Here is a 21,265-nt window from a genome sequence, read left to right as displayed (position 1 = left end):
AAATTGTGTTTGAAGGCCGTTATTCCAAAGTGTTATTGTTAGCCATCCATAAAATCATAAAACAATCAGCCTTTTGAGTGTGCTCTGCCATTTCATCATGGCTGATTTATTAACCGTCTCAATCCCTTCTCCTGCCTTCTCTCCATAACCTTTGAAGCCCTGACTAGCCAAGAACCTATGAACCCCCACTTTAAACTCATTGTCTTGACCTCCACAGCATGCACAGCAATCAATTCCACAGATTCACCACCTTCTGGCTAAAGAAATTCCTCCTCACCTCAGTTCTAAAGGATTATGATGCTGTGCTATCTGGTCCTGGACTCCCCCACTATAGGAAAGGTCTTCTCCACATCCACTCTATCTCGGCCTTTCAATATTCGAAAGGTGTCAGTGAGAACCCCCTCATTCTTCTAAATTCCAGTGAGTATGGGCCAGAGCCAGCGAACACTCCTCATACGGTAACCCTTTTATTTCTGAAATCATTCTCGTGAAACTCCTCCGGACCATCTCCTTCTTCCGAAGTGCATGACCATGTACTTTCCCACAGAATGCCACTTTATTGCCCATTCTCCCAATCTATCCAAGTCCTATTACAGACTTTCTCAACACTACCTGCTCCTCCACCTATCTTTGCATCGTCGGCGAACTTGGCCAAAAAGCCATTAATTCCGTTATTCAAATTGTTGACATATAACGTGTAAACGAGTGGTCGCAATACACAACCCTGTGGAACACCACTAGTCACAGTCAGCTAACCAGAATGTCCCTCTTTATTCTCACTCTATGCCTCCTGTTAGTCAGCCAATCTTCTATCCATGCTTTCTGGTAATACCACAGGCTTTTATCTTGTTAAGCACCCTCATGTATGGCATATTGTCAAAGGCCTTCTGAAAATCTAAGTATACCACATCTACCAGTTCTCCTCTATCTATTCTGTCTGCTACTTCCTCAGAGAATTCCAACGGATTTGTTAAGTGAGATTTCTCCTTAAGGAAACCATGCTGACTTTGGCCTATTTCGGCATGTGCCTCAAAGTATCTCGACACCTTATCCTTAATAATGGACTCCAACATCATTCCAGTCACTGAGGTCAGTCTAATTGGCCTATGATTTCCTTCCTTCAGCTCCCTTCTTAAAAAGTGGAGTGACATTTGCAATTTCCCAGTCTTCCACAACAATGCCAGAATCTAGTGATTCCTGAAAGATCATTACCAATGCCTCCACAATCTCTTCAGCTACATTTTTTTCAGAATGCTGGGATGTAGTCCATTAGTCTAGGTGACCTATGTACCTTAAGACCTTTCAGCTTCTCTAACACCTTCTCCTTAGTCATAGCACATTCACTGACTTCTGCCCCCTGGCACTCTCGAATTTCTGGCAGAGTGCTAGTCTCTTCCACAATGAACACTAATGCAAAATACTCACTGAGCTTGTCTGTAATTTCCTTGTCCCCCATTACTCCTTCTCCAATGTCATTTTCCAGCAGTCCGACATCCACTCTTTATACTCAAATTCAAAGTACATTTATTACCAAAGAGGGTCTAAATTATACAACCTTGAGATTTGTGTGCTTACAGGTAGCCACAAAGCAAGAAACCTAAAAGAATTGCAACCATATACTACTCTGAGATTCATATTCTTGTGGGCATATTCAGAAAATCCAAGAAACATTAATAGAATCAGTGAAAGACTGCAGCCAACAGGATGGACAAACGACCAATGTGCAAAAGACAACAAACTGTGCAAATAGAAAAAAATTTTAATGATAATTATTATTAGGAAGTCTGGGTGGCGGGGTGGAGATACGTTCATCTCTCCCAAAGGAGGTGTAAGGCACTCCTTCTCTCCGCTCACCCTACAGGTCACCCTTGGGCAAGGTGTATCACCTACTTAGCCCATTGTTCATGTGGTCACATGAAGCCATAGGAGCAGGTGGTGGATGGTCGTATGAGCAACTGGTGCATATCACAAGTCCGGGTTATGTGACCACTGGCACCAGGCAGACAATCTCTGAAAAGTATTGATACTGGCTGGGGTCACCCCTCTTAGAAAGACACTGCCCAGAAGAAGGCAACGACAAACCACTTCTATGGAAAAAAATGCCGGGAACAATCATTGTCGTGGAAAAACTGTGACTGCCCACATCATATGACATAGCATATAACGATTGGACAAGCGCTTCTTCCCAGCTACATGCACAGCCAGTGACTCTCTGTAGATTGATGACATATTAATCGTGATTCTCAAAATTCAAATACATTTATTATCAAAGAATGTATAAATTATACAACCTTGAGATTTGTTTGCTTACAGGTAGCCACAAAGTAAGAAACCCAAAAGAACCCAGTTAAAGAGAAAAAATAAAAATAAAAGACCTACACCCGATGTGCAAGAAAAAGAAAACTAAAAAAAACACAAAGCATGTGAACAATTGAATTGAACAACATTCCGAACCAAACTGAGTCCTCAGATTCGGGCATCCCTGAGTAGGCCTAAAGCCTCACTTATCAGTTCATCATATTAGCAGGCACAGACCAGCATATATCTGACAAAACCTTTGGTGTCCTCTTTGATAGCATTGACTAGTTTACCTTCATATTTAATCTGTTGCAACACTCACAACACGCTGCAGGAACTCAGCAGGTCGGGCAGCATCCATGGAAACGATCAGTCAACGTTTCAGGCCGGAACCCTTCATCAGGACTGAAGAGGGAAGGGGTTAACCCCCTTCCCAATGAAAACCTTATCAATCTCTACATCAAGTACACCTAATGACTTGGCTTCTACAGATTTCTGTGGCAATGAATTCCACAGATTTACCTCCTTCCTGCCGAACAGGGTGAATTTTGTATATTTTAATGAGGACACTCCTCCTTCTAAATGGGAGAGTGTTATTTAATCTGTTTAATCTCCCAGTGACTGAAAAATTGAAAGATTCAGAGGGATCTGGGTGACCTGGGAGAAGAAATTCCTCCTCATCCCAATTTGAATAGGATGTCCCTGTATTCTGTATTTGTGTTCTCAAATCCCAGACTCTTCTACTCACGGGAACATTCTCTGCACATTCATGCTATTCATTATTCAGTAGACTTCAACGATACCTCCCAAAATGCCCAAAGTGGTTGGTTTTAGGTTGCCAGATGCCTTTGGCCCTTCTCCTGTCAGTAGAAACAGTTCCACCAGGCTCAATAGCTGAGCCACATGTGAAGGTCAAGAGCTAGACTTGGTTGTCAGAGGCTATTTGAGACACACACCATTGGGAGCATTTAAAAGGTAGTGGGAGCTTATCCCCACTACCTCCCCTATCTATGACAACCTTATGTGAGTTATAATTATGTAGCTTAACTAAAGTTACTGACACAAACATTCAAACCTGAAATAAATTACATCTTATACGTTCCTCTGTAAGTATGTACCTTTGAACAATGTGTAAGTTTATTTGACTTCAATGTTGAAGTGCTTTAGAATTCACCGTATTGCTTTCTTTCAAATCTGGTGTATGAGCATATAGATTACTTTTATCTCCAACACACGAGCAAGCCTTTTAAAGCTGACAGTGTGAAAACTATTGAGTTTCAAGATTACAGACAACAATGTTTAGTCATTGTTCTTGCCCCTTGTGAATGCTGATAGCAAAACTAAATTGAACAGAGAACCGAAGAGGCTTGAATAGAAAAGGTAGACCTGAGGTAGGGAGAAAATTGTGGAAGTCCTTGCAGAGTTATTTGCTTCATTGTTAAACACAGGTGAGGTACAAGAAGACTAGAGGGTAGCTAATTTATTTATTTATTGATTTATTGGGATGCCACACAGAACAGGCCCTTCCCGCCCTTCGAGCCCTGTCACCTAGCAATCCCCAATTTAAACCTTGCCTAATCACGGGACAATTTACAATGACCAATTAGCCTACCAATTGGTATGTTTTTGGAATGTGGGAGGAAACCGGAACACCCAGAGGAAACACACACAATTACAAGGAAAATGTATAAACTCCTCACAGGCATCGGCTAATATTCTACCACTGTCTAAGAAAAGAACAAACACAAGCCAGTGAGCCTGACATCAGTGGTGGGTAAGTTACTGGAGGGTATTCCGAAGGACAAGATCTATCATCACTAGGACAGGTAAGACCTTATCATGGATAGTCAGCACGACTTTGTGCATGGTGAAGGCTGAGAAATCATTTAGAGGTTCTCAAAGAGTTCACAGAGGGTAGGACAGTGGACATTGTCTATATCATGGGTTCCCAACCTTTTTTATGCCGTGAACCCCTATCGTTAACCGAGGAGTTCGTAGATCCCAAATTGGGAACCTCTGGTCTAAAGGACTTTTGCAAGATCTCACATGGCAGGATAGTCTGGAAGGTTAGATCACAGGGGATCCAGAGAGAGATAGTTAATGGAATTCATCATTGGAATTATAGTAGGAAGCACAGAGTTATAGTCAAAGATTGTTTCATGGACTAGGGGCATGTGGCTAGTGGTGTGCAACAGGGGTTGTTGCTTGGTTGTTTTTCATTCAGATAGATGATCTGCATGTGAATGCACAAGGCTTGGTTAATAAATAAATGGTTAATAAATTTGATATTAAAATAGTTGATATTGTAGACAATGAAGAAAGCTTTCAAAAATTACAGGGTATACTTAGTCCCCTTGGTAGGTTGACTGAAGATTGGCAAATGGATATCAATTCAGATAACGTACATTTTACGAAATCGGACCAGGGTGGAATTTCAGCTGGTTGGGCCTTGGGGAGTGTTGTGGAGCAGAGGGACCTAGGGCTACAAGTACATCGTTTGCAAAAAACAATGTCACAATACTCCAAGTGCAATCTCACAAAAATGGGGGTTCACTTTCAAGGACTCTACATTTCATGTTCTTGATATGTATTGCCTATTTATTTATTCCTTTTTTTCAGCTGTAGCTCGTAAAACCTGAGGTATGGGCATAGCCAAGCACTCTTTTCTCAATTGCTAGGATAGGCAGGCTGGTGGAAAGGGATTATGGCAAATCAGCCTTCATCAGTCAGGACATTGAGTTCAGAACCTGGAATGTTATTTTGCAGCTGTACAAAATTCAAAGTAAATTTATTATCAAAGCATATACACATCACCATAAGCAACCCTGAGATTCATTTTCCTGCAGGCATCGTCAAAAAGTCCAATAACCATAACAGAATCAACGAAAGACTAGACCACCAGGGTGTTCAGCCAGTGTGCAAAACACAACAAACTGTACAAGTACAAAAAGAAAGAAAAAAATAATAATAACCTAAAAATTCAAGGAGATAAATGAAGAAAATACCAAGAGAAACCAGGAACAATCCAAGACATTATAGGGTCCTGCAGCAGTTTAACTCTATCTGATTAAGTCAAGTCAAGTTTTTTGTCATTTAACTACATACATGTATATAACATATATAACCATATAATGTACAGAGAAACAAGACGTTTCTTTGAAACAGGGTATAACTTATCCGGACACAATTAAGTGGCAAAAATAATTCACCAAAATCTTGCTTTAAAATACAAACGCTTAAAAGACACCATACCTTACTATAAATACAGGCCTGACCCAGTATTAGAGTCAGAGTCTGACAAATTATACTATGACAGATCCATTATTACAGATAGATCAATCCTTAATAACCAGCCGGATATAATATTACAGAATAAACAAACAAGAACAACATACTAATAGACATAGCCATTCGAAACACACATAACATACAGAAATCAATAAGTGAAAAGCACCAGAAATATTATAAAATGAAGGAGGATTTTCAAAGACCATGGAACATGAACAGGGCATACATTGTCCCAATAGTAATATCTACAACTGGTTATCATCCCAAAATCACTACACAATAGCTATAAACGATTAGATTACACGGAAATATTTATGTAAGTCTCCAGAAAGCCACAATACTAAACAGCACTAGAATAGTCTGAAGATTCCTAGGAACTGACAAATGAGAATGCTTGGCTATGCCATACCTCAGGTTTTATCAGCTTGAGATAAAAAAAAATAAATAAGCAATAAATTTCAAGAACATGAAACGAAGAGTCCTTGAGAGTGAGTCCACTATAGTGAGAGTGCAGTAGGAGAATTGAGCACAGTTTTGATCACCATGTTATGAGAAAGACATCATTAAAATTGGAAAGAGTACAGAAAAGATTACCAAGGAGACTGCTAGGAACCAAGGACCATGTTATTGAGAGAGCTTGGAACATAGGAGACGAACGGGTCAATACATAAGGAGTATAAAATCATGAGGATCAGAGATAGGGTGAATACAAAGTATTTTTCACAAGGAAGGAGAATTAAAAATTTGGGGGCAAAGGTTGAAGGTGAGAGGAGAAAAAAACATAAAAGCAACCCCAGAGAGAGCAACTTCTCCATACAGAGAGTGGTGCGAATTTGTAACAAGCAAGTAGTTGAGGCAGGTACAATCAGAACATTTAGAAGACATTTGGATAAGTACAAGGAGAGGAGGGGTTACAAGGAATATAGGCTAAATGCGAGAAGTGGGACTAGCTTGGTGAGCACCATGGACAAATTGGGCAACACTCACAAAATACTGGTGGAATTCAGCAGGTCAGGCGACATCTATGTAGAGAAATAAATTGGAATTGGGCTGAGGGACCTGTTTCCATGTTGTAATGATGCTATGACAGTGAGGTAATTGATATCTGAGAGATGAAGGCATTTGGCCCAACATTGCCACCAGGCATTCTTTTAGCCTCATGTACTAGTAATTTCTGAACTGATAATCCTTTGCCGATGCACTGTATTGGTGGATTCAAATTCTTAAGTAGCAATGATTGGGCTCCTCTTAGTTCAAGATTATGTGGAGCGGACTCGATGGGCTGAATGGCCTAATTTTGCTCCGTTGTCTTATTATTTTTTTAAATGCAGCATGGTGACAGGCCCTTCTGGCTCAATGAGTCTGCGTGGTCCAATTACACCCATGTATATGCCTAAGGCTTTTGCACAGTACTGTAGGATCCAAAGTGAGCTAGCCAATTGGATACAAGATTGGCCTAGTGATAAGACTTAGAGAGTGGAAGTGGAGGGTTGCTCCTTAGTTTGGAGACTTGTGACCACAGGGATCAAGTAGGCAAGGCTAGTAAGTTTTTGCAGACACCAAAATTAACGGTGCAGTGAACAGTGGAAAAAATAACGATCATTTAAGATTACAACAGGATCTGGAACAACTAGGAAAGTAGACCAAGGGATGGCAGATGGAAATTAACTGTCAAGTGTGATTGGTTGCATTTTGGTAAGTTAAACTAGGGCAACATTTCCACAGAGAATGGTAGGGCCCTGGAGTCTTATGGTCTTATGTAATGGCAAACCAGGTGATGACAAAGTGTTTAAAAATTCAACAGGAAAATGCATAGCCCCATCAGTGTTTCTCAAACTGTCAACAGATCTGTATATTGTCAAGGTTGTCTGGGATGCTTCGAGAGGTCTTCCTTTGTGGCCTGCATTTGCACTGTGCCTCACTATATCAGAGGACGTGTCCTGGACATATCATACAAATATAGTTGCGAAGAAAGCATGACAGCACCTCTACTTCCTCAGCAATCTGTGGAGATACGGCATGTCCACCAAAAACCTTGGCAAACTTCTATAGATCTCTGATGGAAAGTGTGTTGACTGGCTGCATTACAGCCTGGTATGGGAACACCAATGCCTTTGAATGGAAAATCCTACAAAAGGTAGTGAGTTCGGCCCAGTTCATCAAGGATAAAACCGTCCTAACCATTGCGCACATCTACATGAAGCGCTGCTGTAGAAAAGCAGCATCCGTCATCACCACCCGGGCCATGCTCCTTTCTCACTGCTGCCATCAGGTAGAAGGTACAAGAGCCTCAGGACTAGCACCACCAAGTTCAAGAACAATTACTACCCCTCAACTATCGGGCTCTTGAACAAAAGAGTATAACAACACTCATTTAAGGACTATTTTTTATATTGTTATTTCATACTCAATATTTATTGCTATTTATTTATAAACTGCATTTGCAGTTTGTTTACAGTTTACAGACCCTGTTAACAGTTACTGTTCTATAGATTTGCTAAGTATGCCCACAGAAAAAGAATCTCAGGGTTGAATGTGATGACATGTATGTACTCTGATACTCTTTACTTTGAACTTTAAACCTTGAATGTAGGTTGGTGACATTGTAAAATGAGACACTAACTAATACACTAGCATGCCACCCAACATTGGATTCAAGTGTAACTGTTCAATATTTTCCCAAATGTGTGATGTTTTAATATAGGTGTCTAATTCATCTGCTTTAGTACTTATAGAGTTTGACAAAAAAACTCCAGCTAGCACTAAAGTAACATTATTAATTATTATTAAATTATTACTGTGACGAAGATCATGCAATGAGTGATGTAATGTGAACCATTGTAAAGTCACCCCAAAAATAATCTCTTAATACTATTTCCATTACAGTTCCCCGACCAAAGTTCAAAGAAAATTTTCTATCCACACTAGTACCTTTCCTGTAATACCATGGGTTCTTATCTTGTTAAACAGAGTGGCTTGGTTTTGCAGCTATTGTTTAGTTGCTTTATAAAACTTCAAAGCTCAAAATAAATTTATTGTCAAAGTACCTACATGTCACCGTATACAGCCCTCAGATTCATTTTCTTGCAAGCATTTACAGTAAATATAGGAAACACGACAAATGACTGCACCAACAAGACAACCAGTGTGCTAAAGAGAACAAATTGTCAAACGCAAAAAGGAAATTTAAAAAAGGAAAAATAAACAAACAAACAAACAAATAAATAACTCACTCAACAATAAATATCGATGAAGAGCCTTTGAACGTGAGTGCATAGATTGTGGGAACATTTCAGTGATGGGGCAAGTGAAGTTATCCCCTCTGGTACAAAAGCCTGATGGCTGAGGGGTAATAACTGTTTCTGAACCTGGTCGGAATGTTGCATGTTGGAGTCTCCACATCTGCCAAACTTCAAGGCAGTTTAAAAGCTGAATGTGCAGTTAACCACCACAGCCCCCAGCTCCAAAAGGTGCTGAAGCAATGGGTATTGATGCTGTGGCCAAGGCAATCATGTTTTGTCTTCAAAGCCGTGGAACAGAGGGGACTTAGTCCATAGTGTGTTGAAAGTAGTTTCACGGGGAGACATGTTGGCGAAGACGGCATTTAACACACAGGCCTTCATCAGTCAGGATGTTCAGTACGGTATTGGTGTAGGGTCATTATGCAGCAATTGTACAAGACATTAGTGAGGTCACACCTGGAGTATTATGTCCATTTTTGGACATCCTGTCACAGGAAAGACATAATTAAACTTGAATTAGTGGAAAGAAAAAATATGTGATGCTGCCAGGACTCGAGGCCCTGGATTACAGGTAATGTTGTGCAGGCTAGGAGATTGAGGGGGTAACTTTGTAGAGAAATAGACTTGTTTATTCATCCTATCTATTCCTCCAAAATCATAAGGGACATAATAGGATGAAAGGATACAGTATTTCACCATAAGAGGCTTCTGCAGACCGTGATGTAAATAGGCTGAACATACAATGTCTTTTTCTCAGTGAAGGGGAATAGAATTCAGGAGGGCAGAGTTTCAAGGTGAAGGGAAAGATTTAAAAGGGACCCGCGAGACAAATTCTTCACATAGAGTGTGGTGTGTGTATATGGAACAAAATGCCAGAGAGAATGGATGAGGCAGATGAAATAACAACATTTAAAAGGCATCTCCATAGAAAGGATTTAGAGGCATGTGCCCAAACTAGGGATCAAGGTCAAATGTGGACAAGCCGGAACAAAGGGCCTGTTTCTATGCTCTGTTACTCTGTTAATAGAGTACACTATTAAAGAAAAGGTTTTCTATGTTCCAAGGCAAACAAGTTCTCAGTCATTGTAAATAGCTTCTTTAATAGTATCTGTAGGTTAAGTGAGTGGGAAAGGGTTGGCTGATGGAGTACATGTTGGCAAATATGAGATCATCCACTGTGGAAGAAAAAATAGAAGATCAGATTATTATCTAACTGGTGAAAGATTGTAGTCTGTTGTTATGCAGACTGACTTGAGAGCATTTGTGCCTCAATCTTAAAAGTCAGCTGCAACAGATTGTAAAACTATGAGACCAAAAGCCATAGGAGCAGAATCAGGCCACTCAGCCCATCCAGTCTGTTCTGCCACTCCATTATGGCTGATTTATTACTCCTCTCAGCCCCATTCTCCTGCCTTTGATGACCTTACTAATCAAGATCCTATCAACTGCTGCTTTAAATATACCCAATGGCTTGGCCTCCACAGTCGTCTGTGGCAATGAATTCCAAAGATTCTCTACCCGTTGGCTAAAGAAATTCCTTCTCATCTCTGTTCTAAATGGACGTCCCTCTATTCTGAGGCTGTGCTCTCTGGTCCTACTCTTACCCACTATTGCAAAACATTGTCTCCACATCCACCCTGTCCATGCCTTTCAATATTCAATAGGTTTCAATGAGAACCCCCCCCCCCCACCTCATTCTTCTAAAGTCCAGTGAATATGGGCCTGGAGTCATCAAATGCAGCTCAAACATTAACCCTTTCATTCCTGGAATCATTCTTGTGAAACTGATCTGGACTGTCTCTAATCCCAGCATTTCTTTCTTAGTTAAGGGGCCCAAAACTATTCACAATACTCCAAGTGTGGTCTGACCAAAGCTTTATAAAGCCTCAGCATCACATCCTTGCTCTTATATTCTAGTGCTCTCCAAATGATTGCTAACATTGTATTTGCCTTCCTTACTACTGATGCAAACTGCAAGTTAGCCTTCAGGACATCCTGCATGAGGACTCTCAAGTCTCTTTGCTCTTCTGATTTTTGAAATTACTCTGTTTTGGAAAATAGCCTATTCCTTTATTCTTTCTACTTAAGTGCATGACCATAAACTTCCCAATACTGTATTCCATCTGCCATTTCTTTGCCCAATCTCCTAATTTATCTAAGTCCTTTTGTAACTTCTCTACTTCCTCAAAACTACCTGACCCCCCCCACCTATCTTCATATCATCTGCAAACTTTGCCACAAAGCCATCAATTCCATCATCCAAGTCGTTGACGTATAATGTAAAAAGAATCAGTCCCAACACAGACCTCTGTACAACACCACTAGTCATCGGCAGTCAGCCAGAAAAGGCTTCCTTTACTCTAATTCTTCGCCTTCTGCCAAACTTCTGTCTACAGTTTGCTAGTATTTTTACTGTGATACCTTGTAAAAGGAATTCTGAAAATCCAAGTAAATAACATCCATTAGCTCTCCTATGTTTATCCTGCCTGTTATTTCCTCAAAGAATTACGACAGATTTGTCAGGCAATTACACTCATCTCTGCCCCCTGACACTCTCGAATTTCTGACACACTGCTCATGCCTACCACAGTGACGATTGATGCAAAATGCTTATTTACTTTGTCTGCAATTTAAGTGACCTCCATTACTACCTCTCCAGTATCATTTTCTAATGGTTCGATATCTACTCTCACCTCTCTTTTTATACAGTATATCTGACAAAATCTTGGTATCCTCTTTAATATTATTGGCTCACTTAACTTCATCTTTTCTCTCCTTATACTGTTTTAAGTTGTCTTCTGTTGGTTTTTGAAAGCTTTCCAATCCTCTAACTTCCCACTAATTTTTGCTATATTATATGCCCTCTGTGTTGCTGTTCTGTTGTCATCGAATCAACTTTGGCCAGCTCATTTCTCATTCCTCAATAATTGCCTTTACACTGTAACGCTGAAACATCTGATTTTAACTTCTCTGTCACAAACTGGAGGGTGAATTCTATCATATTTTGATTACTGTCTCCTAAGATTTCCTTTACCTTAAGCTCCCTAATCAAATCTAGTTTATTACACAACACCCAATATAGTATTGTCTTTCCCCTAGTGGAATAACCATAATCTATTATGTTGGCATTCCACAAATTCACTCTCTTAGAACCCAGCACCAATGTGATTTTCCCAACCTACCCATATTTTGAAATCATGCTATTACCCTTATTTCCTACCTCTTCTACTTCCTGTTGAAATTTACATCCCACATCTTGGCTATTGTTCAGGTGCCTGTATATATCTTCCATCAGGGTCCTTTTACCCTTGCAGTTTCTTAACACTACCCTCAACAATTCTACACCTTTTGAGCTCATGTCTCCTCTTTCTGAGGAGTTGATTTCATTTTTTACCTACAGAGCCACCCCACATTCTCTGCCTGCCTGTCTGTAAGATACAAACTGTATCCTTGGATGTTAAACACCCAACTATGATCTTCTTTCAGCCACATCTCAGTGATGCCCTTAACATCATACCTGCCAATCTCTAAATCTGCTGCAAGACATCTACCTTATTCTGTATACTATGTGCATTCTAACATAACACCTTCAGCCTTGTATTCTTCACCCTTTTTGATTTTGTCCCCATCTTACACTTCACCTCATTCCACATAATGCAATTTTTTCCCTATCATCTGCCTGTCCTTCCTCGCAATCTCATGAAACACTGCATTGCCTCGTATACTAACTAACCCATCCTCGGCCGCATCACTCCAGCTCCCATCCTGTGCCAACTTACTTTAAACCCTCCTCAACAGCTCTAGCAAACCTGTCCATCTCGGGTTCAGGTGTAACCTATCCTTTTTGTACAGGTCAAACTTCCCCATAAGAGATTTTAATGATCCAGAAATCTGAAAACCTACCCCCTATGAAGAAGGTAATGGAATATTGGTCTTTATTGCTAGAGGAGCTGAGAGCCGGAAAGTTGATTGGCAAAAGGGATACGAGGCTGGAGAAGGTAGAGGGTCATGGGACAGGAGGCCTAGGGAGAAAGAAAGGGGAAGGGGAGCCCAGAGGATGGGCAAGGAGTTATAGTGAGAGGGACTTAGCTCCATCGTCCCTCTTCCGTCTTCTCCTATCATTTCGGATCTCCCCCTCCCCCTCCCACTTTCAAATCTCTTACTATCTCTTCTTTCAGTTAGTCCTGAAGAAGGGCCTGAAACGTCGACTGTACCTCTTCCTATAGATGTTACCTGGCCTGCTGCGTTCACCAGCATTTTTTGTGTGTGTTGCTTGAATTTCCAGCCTCTGCAGATTTCCTCGTGTTATACTTTATTTTCCTCTTATTGCACTACTTATTTAATTTAACACACACACACACACACACACACACACACACACACACACACGCACTCACACTCACACACACACACACACACACACACACACACAGACACACACACACGTACTCACACTGACACACACACACACACATACACACGCACTCACACTCACACACACACAGACAGACACACACACACGTACTCACACTGACACACACACACACAGACACACACACACTCACACACAGACACACACACACACACACGCACGCACTCACACTCACACAGACACACTCACACTCACACACACACACACACGCACACACACACATACACACGCACTCACACTCACACACACACACACACACACACAGACACACACACACACACGTACTCACACTGACACACACACACACACATACACACGCACTCACACACACACAGACAGACACACACACACGTACTCACACTGACACACACACACACACAGACACACACACACACACTCACACACAGACACACACACACACGCACACACTCACACAGACACACTCACACTCACACACACACACACACACGCACACACACACGCGCACACACACACACACACACACAGACACACACACACGTACTCACACTGACACACACACACACACAGACACACACACACACACACTCACACACAGACACACACACACACACACAGACACACGCACTCACACACACACAGACAGACACACACACACACACACACACACACACTCACACACAGATATCTGAAGGTGGTGTAGAGGGAGATAGCCAATGAGGAGAGATTGAATAGGGGAATATACTCATGGCAATTCAGAAGAATGAGAAGGGATCTTATAGAAACATATAAAATTATGAAAGGGATAGATGAGAGAGGGGCAAGAAAGTTGCACTGGTCGGTGAGATGAGAACTGAGGGACTTTGCTTCCAGCTATGAGAGGGTAGATTTAGGATGGAGATGAGGAGTGTCCCTAACCATAAGAACAATTCATAAATGCAAGAGATTCTGCAGCTGCTGGAAATCTGAGGCAATACAAACAAAATGCGGGAGGAATTCAGCAAGTTTAGCACCATCTGTTGAGGGGAAGAAACGTACGATGTTTCAAGGCCAAGTATGTCAACTCTTTATTCCTCTCCATAGATGCTGCCGGACTTGCTGAGTTTCTCCAGCATTTTCGGTGTGTTGCATGAAAAAAATCACCTGAGTATGATATAGCTGTACGAGTCCTTCTCCAGGAGGACAGAGTAACAAATGTTGAAATGAAGAAATGTTGCAAAAGGTGGAATAAGAAGAGAGCTGATATCATCAATCAGGAGATGGCAGCTAGAATTTCTGGGACATGTACTGAAGAAAGAGAAGCTCAAACATCTTACAGTGATTGGAAAAATTGATGGAAGAAAGTCACGGTCAATGGCGCATGACATTCTTGAGTTACAGTATATCAAAGGATGGACAGTCACAAGTTTTGAAGAACTTATTAGAACTTCTCAGATTAAAGGCAGATGGAAGACCATGATTGCCCACGTCATACAGCACAACACATAATGATGATAATGGTGATATACGAGTACACTTTAATGTTCTTATAATTTGGGTTGATTAAGTTTTATATTCGATGCTGGTTTTGCAAATTTTTCTACCTCTTAATTTTCAGATGTAATGATTCAAAATTGTGATTTGGAATTAAAGGGGGTAATGTTGGATGAGTCTAACTTGTTATTTTGTAGTTTAGCTTTTCTTATGGTTGCTTAAATATTTGTGCAGTCAACTGTTTGTAAATGTTTGGTAGATACTTAGTCATCTGGCTCTGTGTTTTTTGTAGTTTTGTAGTCTGCAGCCTTTGTCACGTCAGCATAAATTTCATAAGCTGTTCTTACCAAAATAATTTTCTTATCTATCTAGTCTGAGCTAGTTTTCAATGCAGGTACCACCACGAAGCAATTTAATTTTTGTCTTTCCTTGTTTTTTGTTTATGTTCTTTCTTTCCTCCTTACTTACAGTAGAGTGAGTTGGTTAGAGCGTGAGTTAGTTACCTGCTACTGTGCTTTATTATCATTTCTTTCTTATGAACATTTGAACAATGGCTATAACCAAAACATCTTTGACTTGTTCTTGACTTCCAAAGAACCTTCTGAACAATATTATCTCCAGATCCAACACTTATCTATCTCTTCAGGATCAAACCGATCTATCTATATTGCTCTGATCCTGAAGAGATGTGGACAATACAGATAGGTTGGGAACCCCTGCTCTTATCTAGACTATATATATAGACAATAACCCCTGTTTGAGTCTTCATGCTAACCCTCTCTGTAAGCTGAAGGAACAAAATGGATAGACACATGAGATGGCAGATGCTGGGGTCTGGAGTAACACATAAAGTGCTGGGCAAACTCAATGGGTCAGGGTGTGTCTGTGCAAGGAAATATTTTAGGATAAAACCTTTCATCTGGACAGGCTGTCCCAATTCCGGATGAAGTCTCAGTTCAGATGACCCAAAATGTCAACAGCCCATGTACCTCCATGAATGCTCCCTGACCCATTGAGATCCTGCTGCATTTTGTGTGTTGTCACATACATATTGTGTTGTCTGTTATTCACGATTTTCCTCTCATGAGACCCAAGGGCCACATAATGACCTTGATTTAGCTCACAAGGAGGCTGTTACTTTGCTCAGCAAATACGCACTCACTAAATAAATAAGAGCACAAAACATGGGAGCAGAATAAGACCTTTCAGCCCATTAAGTTTGCTCCACCATTCCATCATGCCTGATTTATTAACCCTCTCAACTCTATTCTCCTGCCTTCCTTCCAAGACCTTTGACGCCCTTACTAATCAGGAACCTATCAACCTCTGCTTTAAATATATCCAATAACTTGGTCTTCACAGCCACCTGTGGCAATAATTCCACAGATTCACTTTTCTCTGGCTAAAGAAATTCCTCCTCATCTCAGATCTAAACAGACATTATTCTGTTCTGAGGCTGTGGCCTCTGGTCCTAGACTCCCCCACTATAGGAAAACATCTAGACATTTACTCTCTCAAGGTCTTTCAATATATTTCAATGAGGTTCCCCATCCCCCCATTCTTCTAAACTCTAGTGACTGTCTGGTTACATGGATAAAGCAGAACTAATTCATGATGTGCTGTGAGCAGGCCCATATCTTCAAAGTGAAAACTGATTATCAATGTGCTTTTACATTTTTGCAATGCCGTTTTTAAAGAAGATTATCTATTAAATTGTGGCAAGTGAAATGGCCCAGAATCATTTACCACGTCAGCTGCATTTTCAGAAATTTAAGCTCCAAAGTATTTGATGGCTAAGCTGATTTGTGTTGTCGGATCAATAAACCAAACACAAAAATACATATAAAAGCTGTAATCCACAGTCCTTAATGGAGTCATTCAGTTTGGAAAAGCCTTCAGCCTGGTACCTGCTATAGAGGTCAGTCCATTCATTGTGACTTTGCTATTATAAAGTTGGGATTGCAACTAAGGAGAACTGAACTAATTCCTTTCCTGAACTGAGAGGCCTAGATAGAGTGGATGGGGAGAATGTGTTTCCAATAGTGGTGGAGCCTAGGACCTGGGGCACAGCAGAATACAAGGATATCTCTTTGGAACAGAGATGAGGAAGAATTTCTTTAGCTAGAGACTGACGAATCTGTGGAGTTGATTGCCACAGATGGTTACTTTGCTCTGTAAATAGGCACTCACTATCAGTTGTGGAGTCATTCAGCTCACTGAGTCTGCTCTGCCAATTTATTATCTGTCTCAACCCAATTCCCTTGCCATCTCCCTCGGTACTTTGAACACCTATCAAACCCCACTTTAAATATACTCAATGATTTGGCCTCCACAGCCATCTGTGGCAATGAATTCCACAGATTTGGCACCCTCTGGCTAATGAAATTCCTCCTCATCTCTGCTCCAAAAAGACATCCTTCTATTCTGAGGCTGTGCCCTCTGGTCTATACTCGCCCACTATGGGAAATGTCCTCTCCAAGTCCACTCTATCTAGGCCTTTCAATATCTGATAGATTTCAATGTGATTTCCCCCACGCCCCCATTCTTCTTATCTCCAGCGAGTACAACCATCAAATGCTCCTCATCAAAGTTGCTGGTGAACGCAGCAGGCCAGGCAGCATCTCTAGGAAGAGGTGCAGTCGACGTTTCGGGACGAAGGGTCTCGGCCTGAAACGTCGACTGTACCCCTTCCTAGAGATGCTGCCTGGCCTGCTGTGTTCACCAGCAACTTTGATGTGTGTTGCTTGAATTTCCAGCATCTGCAGAATTCCTCGTGTAAATGCTCCTCATGCCTTACCCGTTTCATTCCCGGGATCTTTCTCATGAACTGGACCCTCTCCAATGCCAGCACATCTTTTTTTTTTAGATAAGGGGCCCAGAACTGCCCACAATACTCCAAGTGTGGTCTGGCCAATGTCTTATAAGGCTTCAGGGTTTATTAACAAGCCAATTCTGTTGAAGGATCAGTTAGAGCTGACTAGCAATTAGTGAAATGGTTGGCATAAAAAATACTTTCATTTTTTCTACACAGTATTCCCATTATGCTCCATTCTGGATGCTCCATTATAGGAAGGATGTAAAGATTGTGGTAGAGGGTGCAAAGGAGATTCATCTGGATGCATCCTGAATCAGGAAACATGTCTTATGAAGAAAGATTGAAGGAGCAAGGGCTTTTTTCTTTGGAGTGAAGGAGGATGGGAGGTGACTTGATAGAGGTGTACGTGATGCCCTGGGTAGAACTGTCAGACTGGGTTACAGCTTCTTCAGGCTGTGAGATTAATGAATAGCCTGCCACCATCGAGATCTCATTACTAGGACAGCGAGCTGTTTACTGTTTATTTTTTTACCTGTGTTGCATTTTCAATTATATATTATTAACGTACAGTACTCATAGTAATATTTTAGTTTATGTGCCACTGTGTGAGATATGTTTTGTGGGTGCACCGTGGTCCGCAGGAATGTTGTTTAGTTTGGTTGTACGTACGTACAGTTACATGACAATACACCGCAACTGGAACCTGAACTTGACAAGTGGCACCGAAAGAGTAGACAGCCAGACACTTTTTCCCAGGGTGGAAACTGCTAATACAAGGGGGCATCATTTTAAGGTGACTGGAGGAAAGTATAAGAGAGATGTCAGAGGCAAATTCTTTACACAGAGAGCGGTGGGTGCTCTCCCAGGGGTGGTGGTAGAGGCAAACACATTCAGAGCAGTTAAGAATCTTTTAGATAAGCATGTGGATGATAGAGAAATGGAGCGCTATGTAGGAGGGAAGGGCTGGATTGATTTTAGAGTACGTTAAGCGCTATGTAGGAGGGAAGGGCTGGATTGATTTTAGAGTACGTTAAGCGCTATGTAGGAGGGAAGGGCTGGATTGATTTTAGAGTACGTTAAGCGCTATGTAGGAGGGAAGGGCTGGATTGATTTTAGAGTACGTTAAGCGCTATGTAGGAGGGAAGGGCTGGATTGATTTTAGAGTACGTTAAGCGCTATGTAGGAGGGAAGGGCTGGATTGATTTTAGAGTACGTTAAGTGCTATGTAGAAGGGAAGGGTTGGATTGATCTTAGAGAAGTTGAATGTTATGCACAATATTGTGTACCGCAGGGTCTTTATGGTTCAGTAATTTTCTGTGCGCAGGTGAGTATGTCTGATGTTGAAAGACCCAAAACACCCTGTGACCCTGGGTTACGTCACTGATGATGTGTCTGAGCATATCGCAAGATGTATCATTCTATCTGCGTGTTCTATGTTAAACTTAGGTTGTTATCCCTAGAGTGTCAGGGGCTGAGGGAAGACCTTACAGACTTTTTTTTTAAATAACGAGGGTAGGGAGTTAGAATTTTTTTCCCCCAAGGAAGAAATATTGAACACGAGAGGTTACGGGGGTGAGTTTAAAGACACTGTGAGAGGTAGGAGGGGAAGGTGCCTGGGATGGGTTATCAAGGTAACAGTGGAAGCAGGCAGTCTGTTGGAGTTTAAGATGCTTTTAGATGGACACTTAGAATGATAGATATGGACGAAATACAAGGTCATTTCGTACAAATTGCTATCAAGATCAGCTCAACATGTGGGCCAAATGGCCTATCCAGAGCCATCCTGTTCTAGGTTCCATGTTAACTCCTCCTGGAAAAGGTGAAGTTATTTTTCATAATCTTCACACTGGCTACGGAGGATTAACTTCTGGAGCTCAGTGCCTTAACGACGGATGCTCAGGCAGCAAGTTAATCCTGCGTTGAACAGCTTGGAAAATATTGGCATGGATTTAAAAAGCAAAATTACATTTAGGCGAGGATAAAGCAAGAAAGTCTGCTGGTGTTACATACCATGAGGTCCTGCCGTGTCTGGAACATATTGATGTAATTGACATAATGCGCATATTCCATTTGGCTGAGAATAGCTGTCATACAAGCCACGTAATTGCTCTGGAAAGAAAAGAGAATAGAGTCAGTTTGAGAGGAATCAGAATCAGGTTTAATATCACCGACATATGTCGTGAAGTTTGCCAGTTTAGTGGCAACAGTACATTGCAATACATTATAATATACAACAAAAAAAGTCAATTACAGTAAGTATATATAAGCATATCAAATAGTTAAATTTAAAATAGTGAAAAAACAGAGATAATAAAAAGAAAGTGAGGTAACATTCATGGGTTCAATAACCATTTAGGAATCAGATGGAAGAGGGAAAGAAACTGTTCTTGAATCACTGACACCATCTTCTCAATAAAAGATCATCTATCTAGCTAGATTTCAAAATACAACAATTAGGAAACAGTACAACAGAGCAACAAACAATTCGCTCGAAGTACTCAGTGGGTTGAGCAGCATCTGCGATGGTGGAGGAGTGGAAGAAACTGTTTTGTTTGAGACCCTGCATCAGGATGACAGCTGGTACGAAGTGGAGAAGAGAGGATGGGTTGAGACTGGAGCCTGAGGTAAGGAAAAGTTTGCGGCAGAGTCCTATGGAAACACATATTTGGCCCTTTGTCGGAGCAGATGGTCAGAAGATGTTTCCACTGGTGGTAAAATCTAAGCTTAAGGGGTTAATTCTCCAGAGAGGTGTCAGAGTGGGTGATTAGTTCCTTAACCATTTAGAAATGAGATGAGAAGGAATTTCTACTCTCAGTGAGATGTGAGCCTTGGAAATTCTCCACCAGTGGCAGCTGCCTGCTGAATCATTAAACGCTTTCCAAGGCTAAGATGGATATTTGGGCAGTTGAAGAAGCAAAGGTAACAAGGAGGAACAGGCAGTAAAGTAAAGATGAAGCAAAGATCTGAGCAGCTATTACTTTACTAACAAAGGGTACTTCATCCATCTGCATATCTAAGTGTTCTATCTATCTTATAAAGTTGTCCTGCACAGAGGTGGATCCTTTGGACCATCATGACAGAGTTGACGGCTTTCTGGCTAAGTTTATGGATGAGTTAGATGGAGGGACGGGTAGTGTTGAGGAAGCAGGAAGCCTGCAGAAGGACTTTGACAGATTGGGAGAATGGACAAAGAAGCGGCAGATGGAATACCGTGTGGGGAAGTGTGTGGTCATGCACTTCAGAAGGAGGAATAAAGGCATGAACTATTTTCAAAATGGAGAACAAATTCAGATACCAGAGTCGCAAAGGGACTTGGGAGTCCTCATGCAGGATTCCCTAAACATTAACTTGCAGGTTGAGTCAGTAGTAAGGAAGGCAATTGTAATGTAGATGGGTGGACCACCCTGCCTGGTGTGGTGTGGAGTCAGATACATTAGGAACATTTAAGAAACACTTAGATAGGCAGATGGATGATAGAAAAATGGAGGGTTATATCGGAAAGAAGGGTTAGATTGATCTTAGAGAAAGTTAAAAGGGCTGCACAACATCGAGGGATAAAGGGCCTGTACTGTGCTATAATTTTTAATTTCTGGGTTATGTTCTAATATTAATATTCATTTTGAAAGGACTAATATATAAAAACAAAGATGCAATGCTGAGGCTTTATAAGGCATTGGTCAGATCACATTTGGAAAAATATAAGCAGCAGCTTTGGGCACCTTATCTGAGAAAGGATGG

General features: G+C 41.2%; 1 protein-coding gene across 2 annotated transcripts in view; it reads right to left on the bottom strand.

Moving 5' to 3' along the window:
• The window catches only part of LOC134345844 (dedicator of cytokinesis protein 2-like), a 1,258,793-nt gene that overhangs the window by 408,036 nt on the left and 829,492 nt on the right, over window positions 1-21,265 (bottom strand). For both annotated transcript variants that reach the window (XM_063047144.1, XM_063047146.1), the window contains one exon: window positions 19,538-19,636. In XM_063047144.1, the coding sequence (XP_062903214.1) occupies window positions 19,538-19,636 (99 nt within the window). The remainder of the gene's footprint in view (window positions 1-19,537; window positions 19,637-21,265) is intronic.

Source organism: Mobula hypostoma, chromosome 4, assembly GCF_963921235.1.
Source record: "Mobula hypostoma chromosome 4, sMobHyp1.1, whole genome shotgun sequence".
NCBI classification, from domain to species: Eukaryota; Metazoa; Chordata; class Chondrichthyes; order Myliobatiformes; family Myliobatidae; genus Mobula; species Mobula hypostoma.
This window is presented reverse-complemented; position numbering and strand designations above follow the sequence as displayed.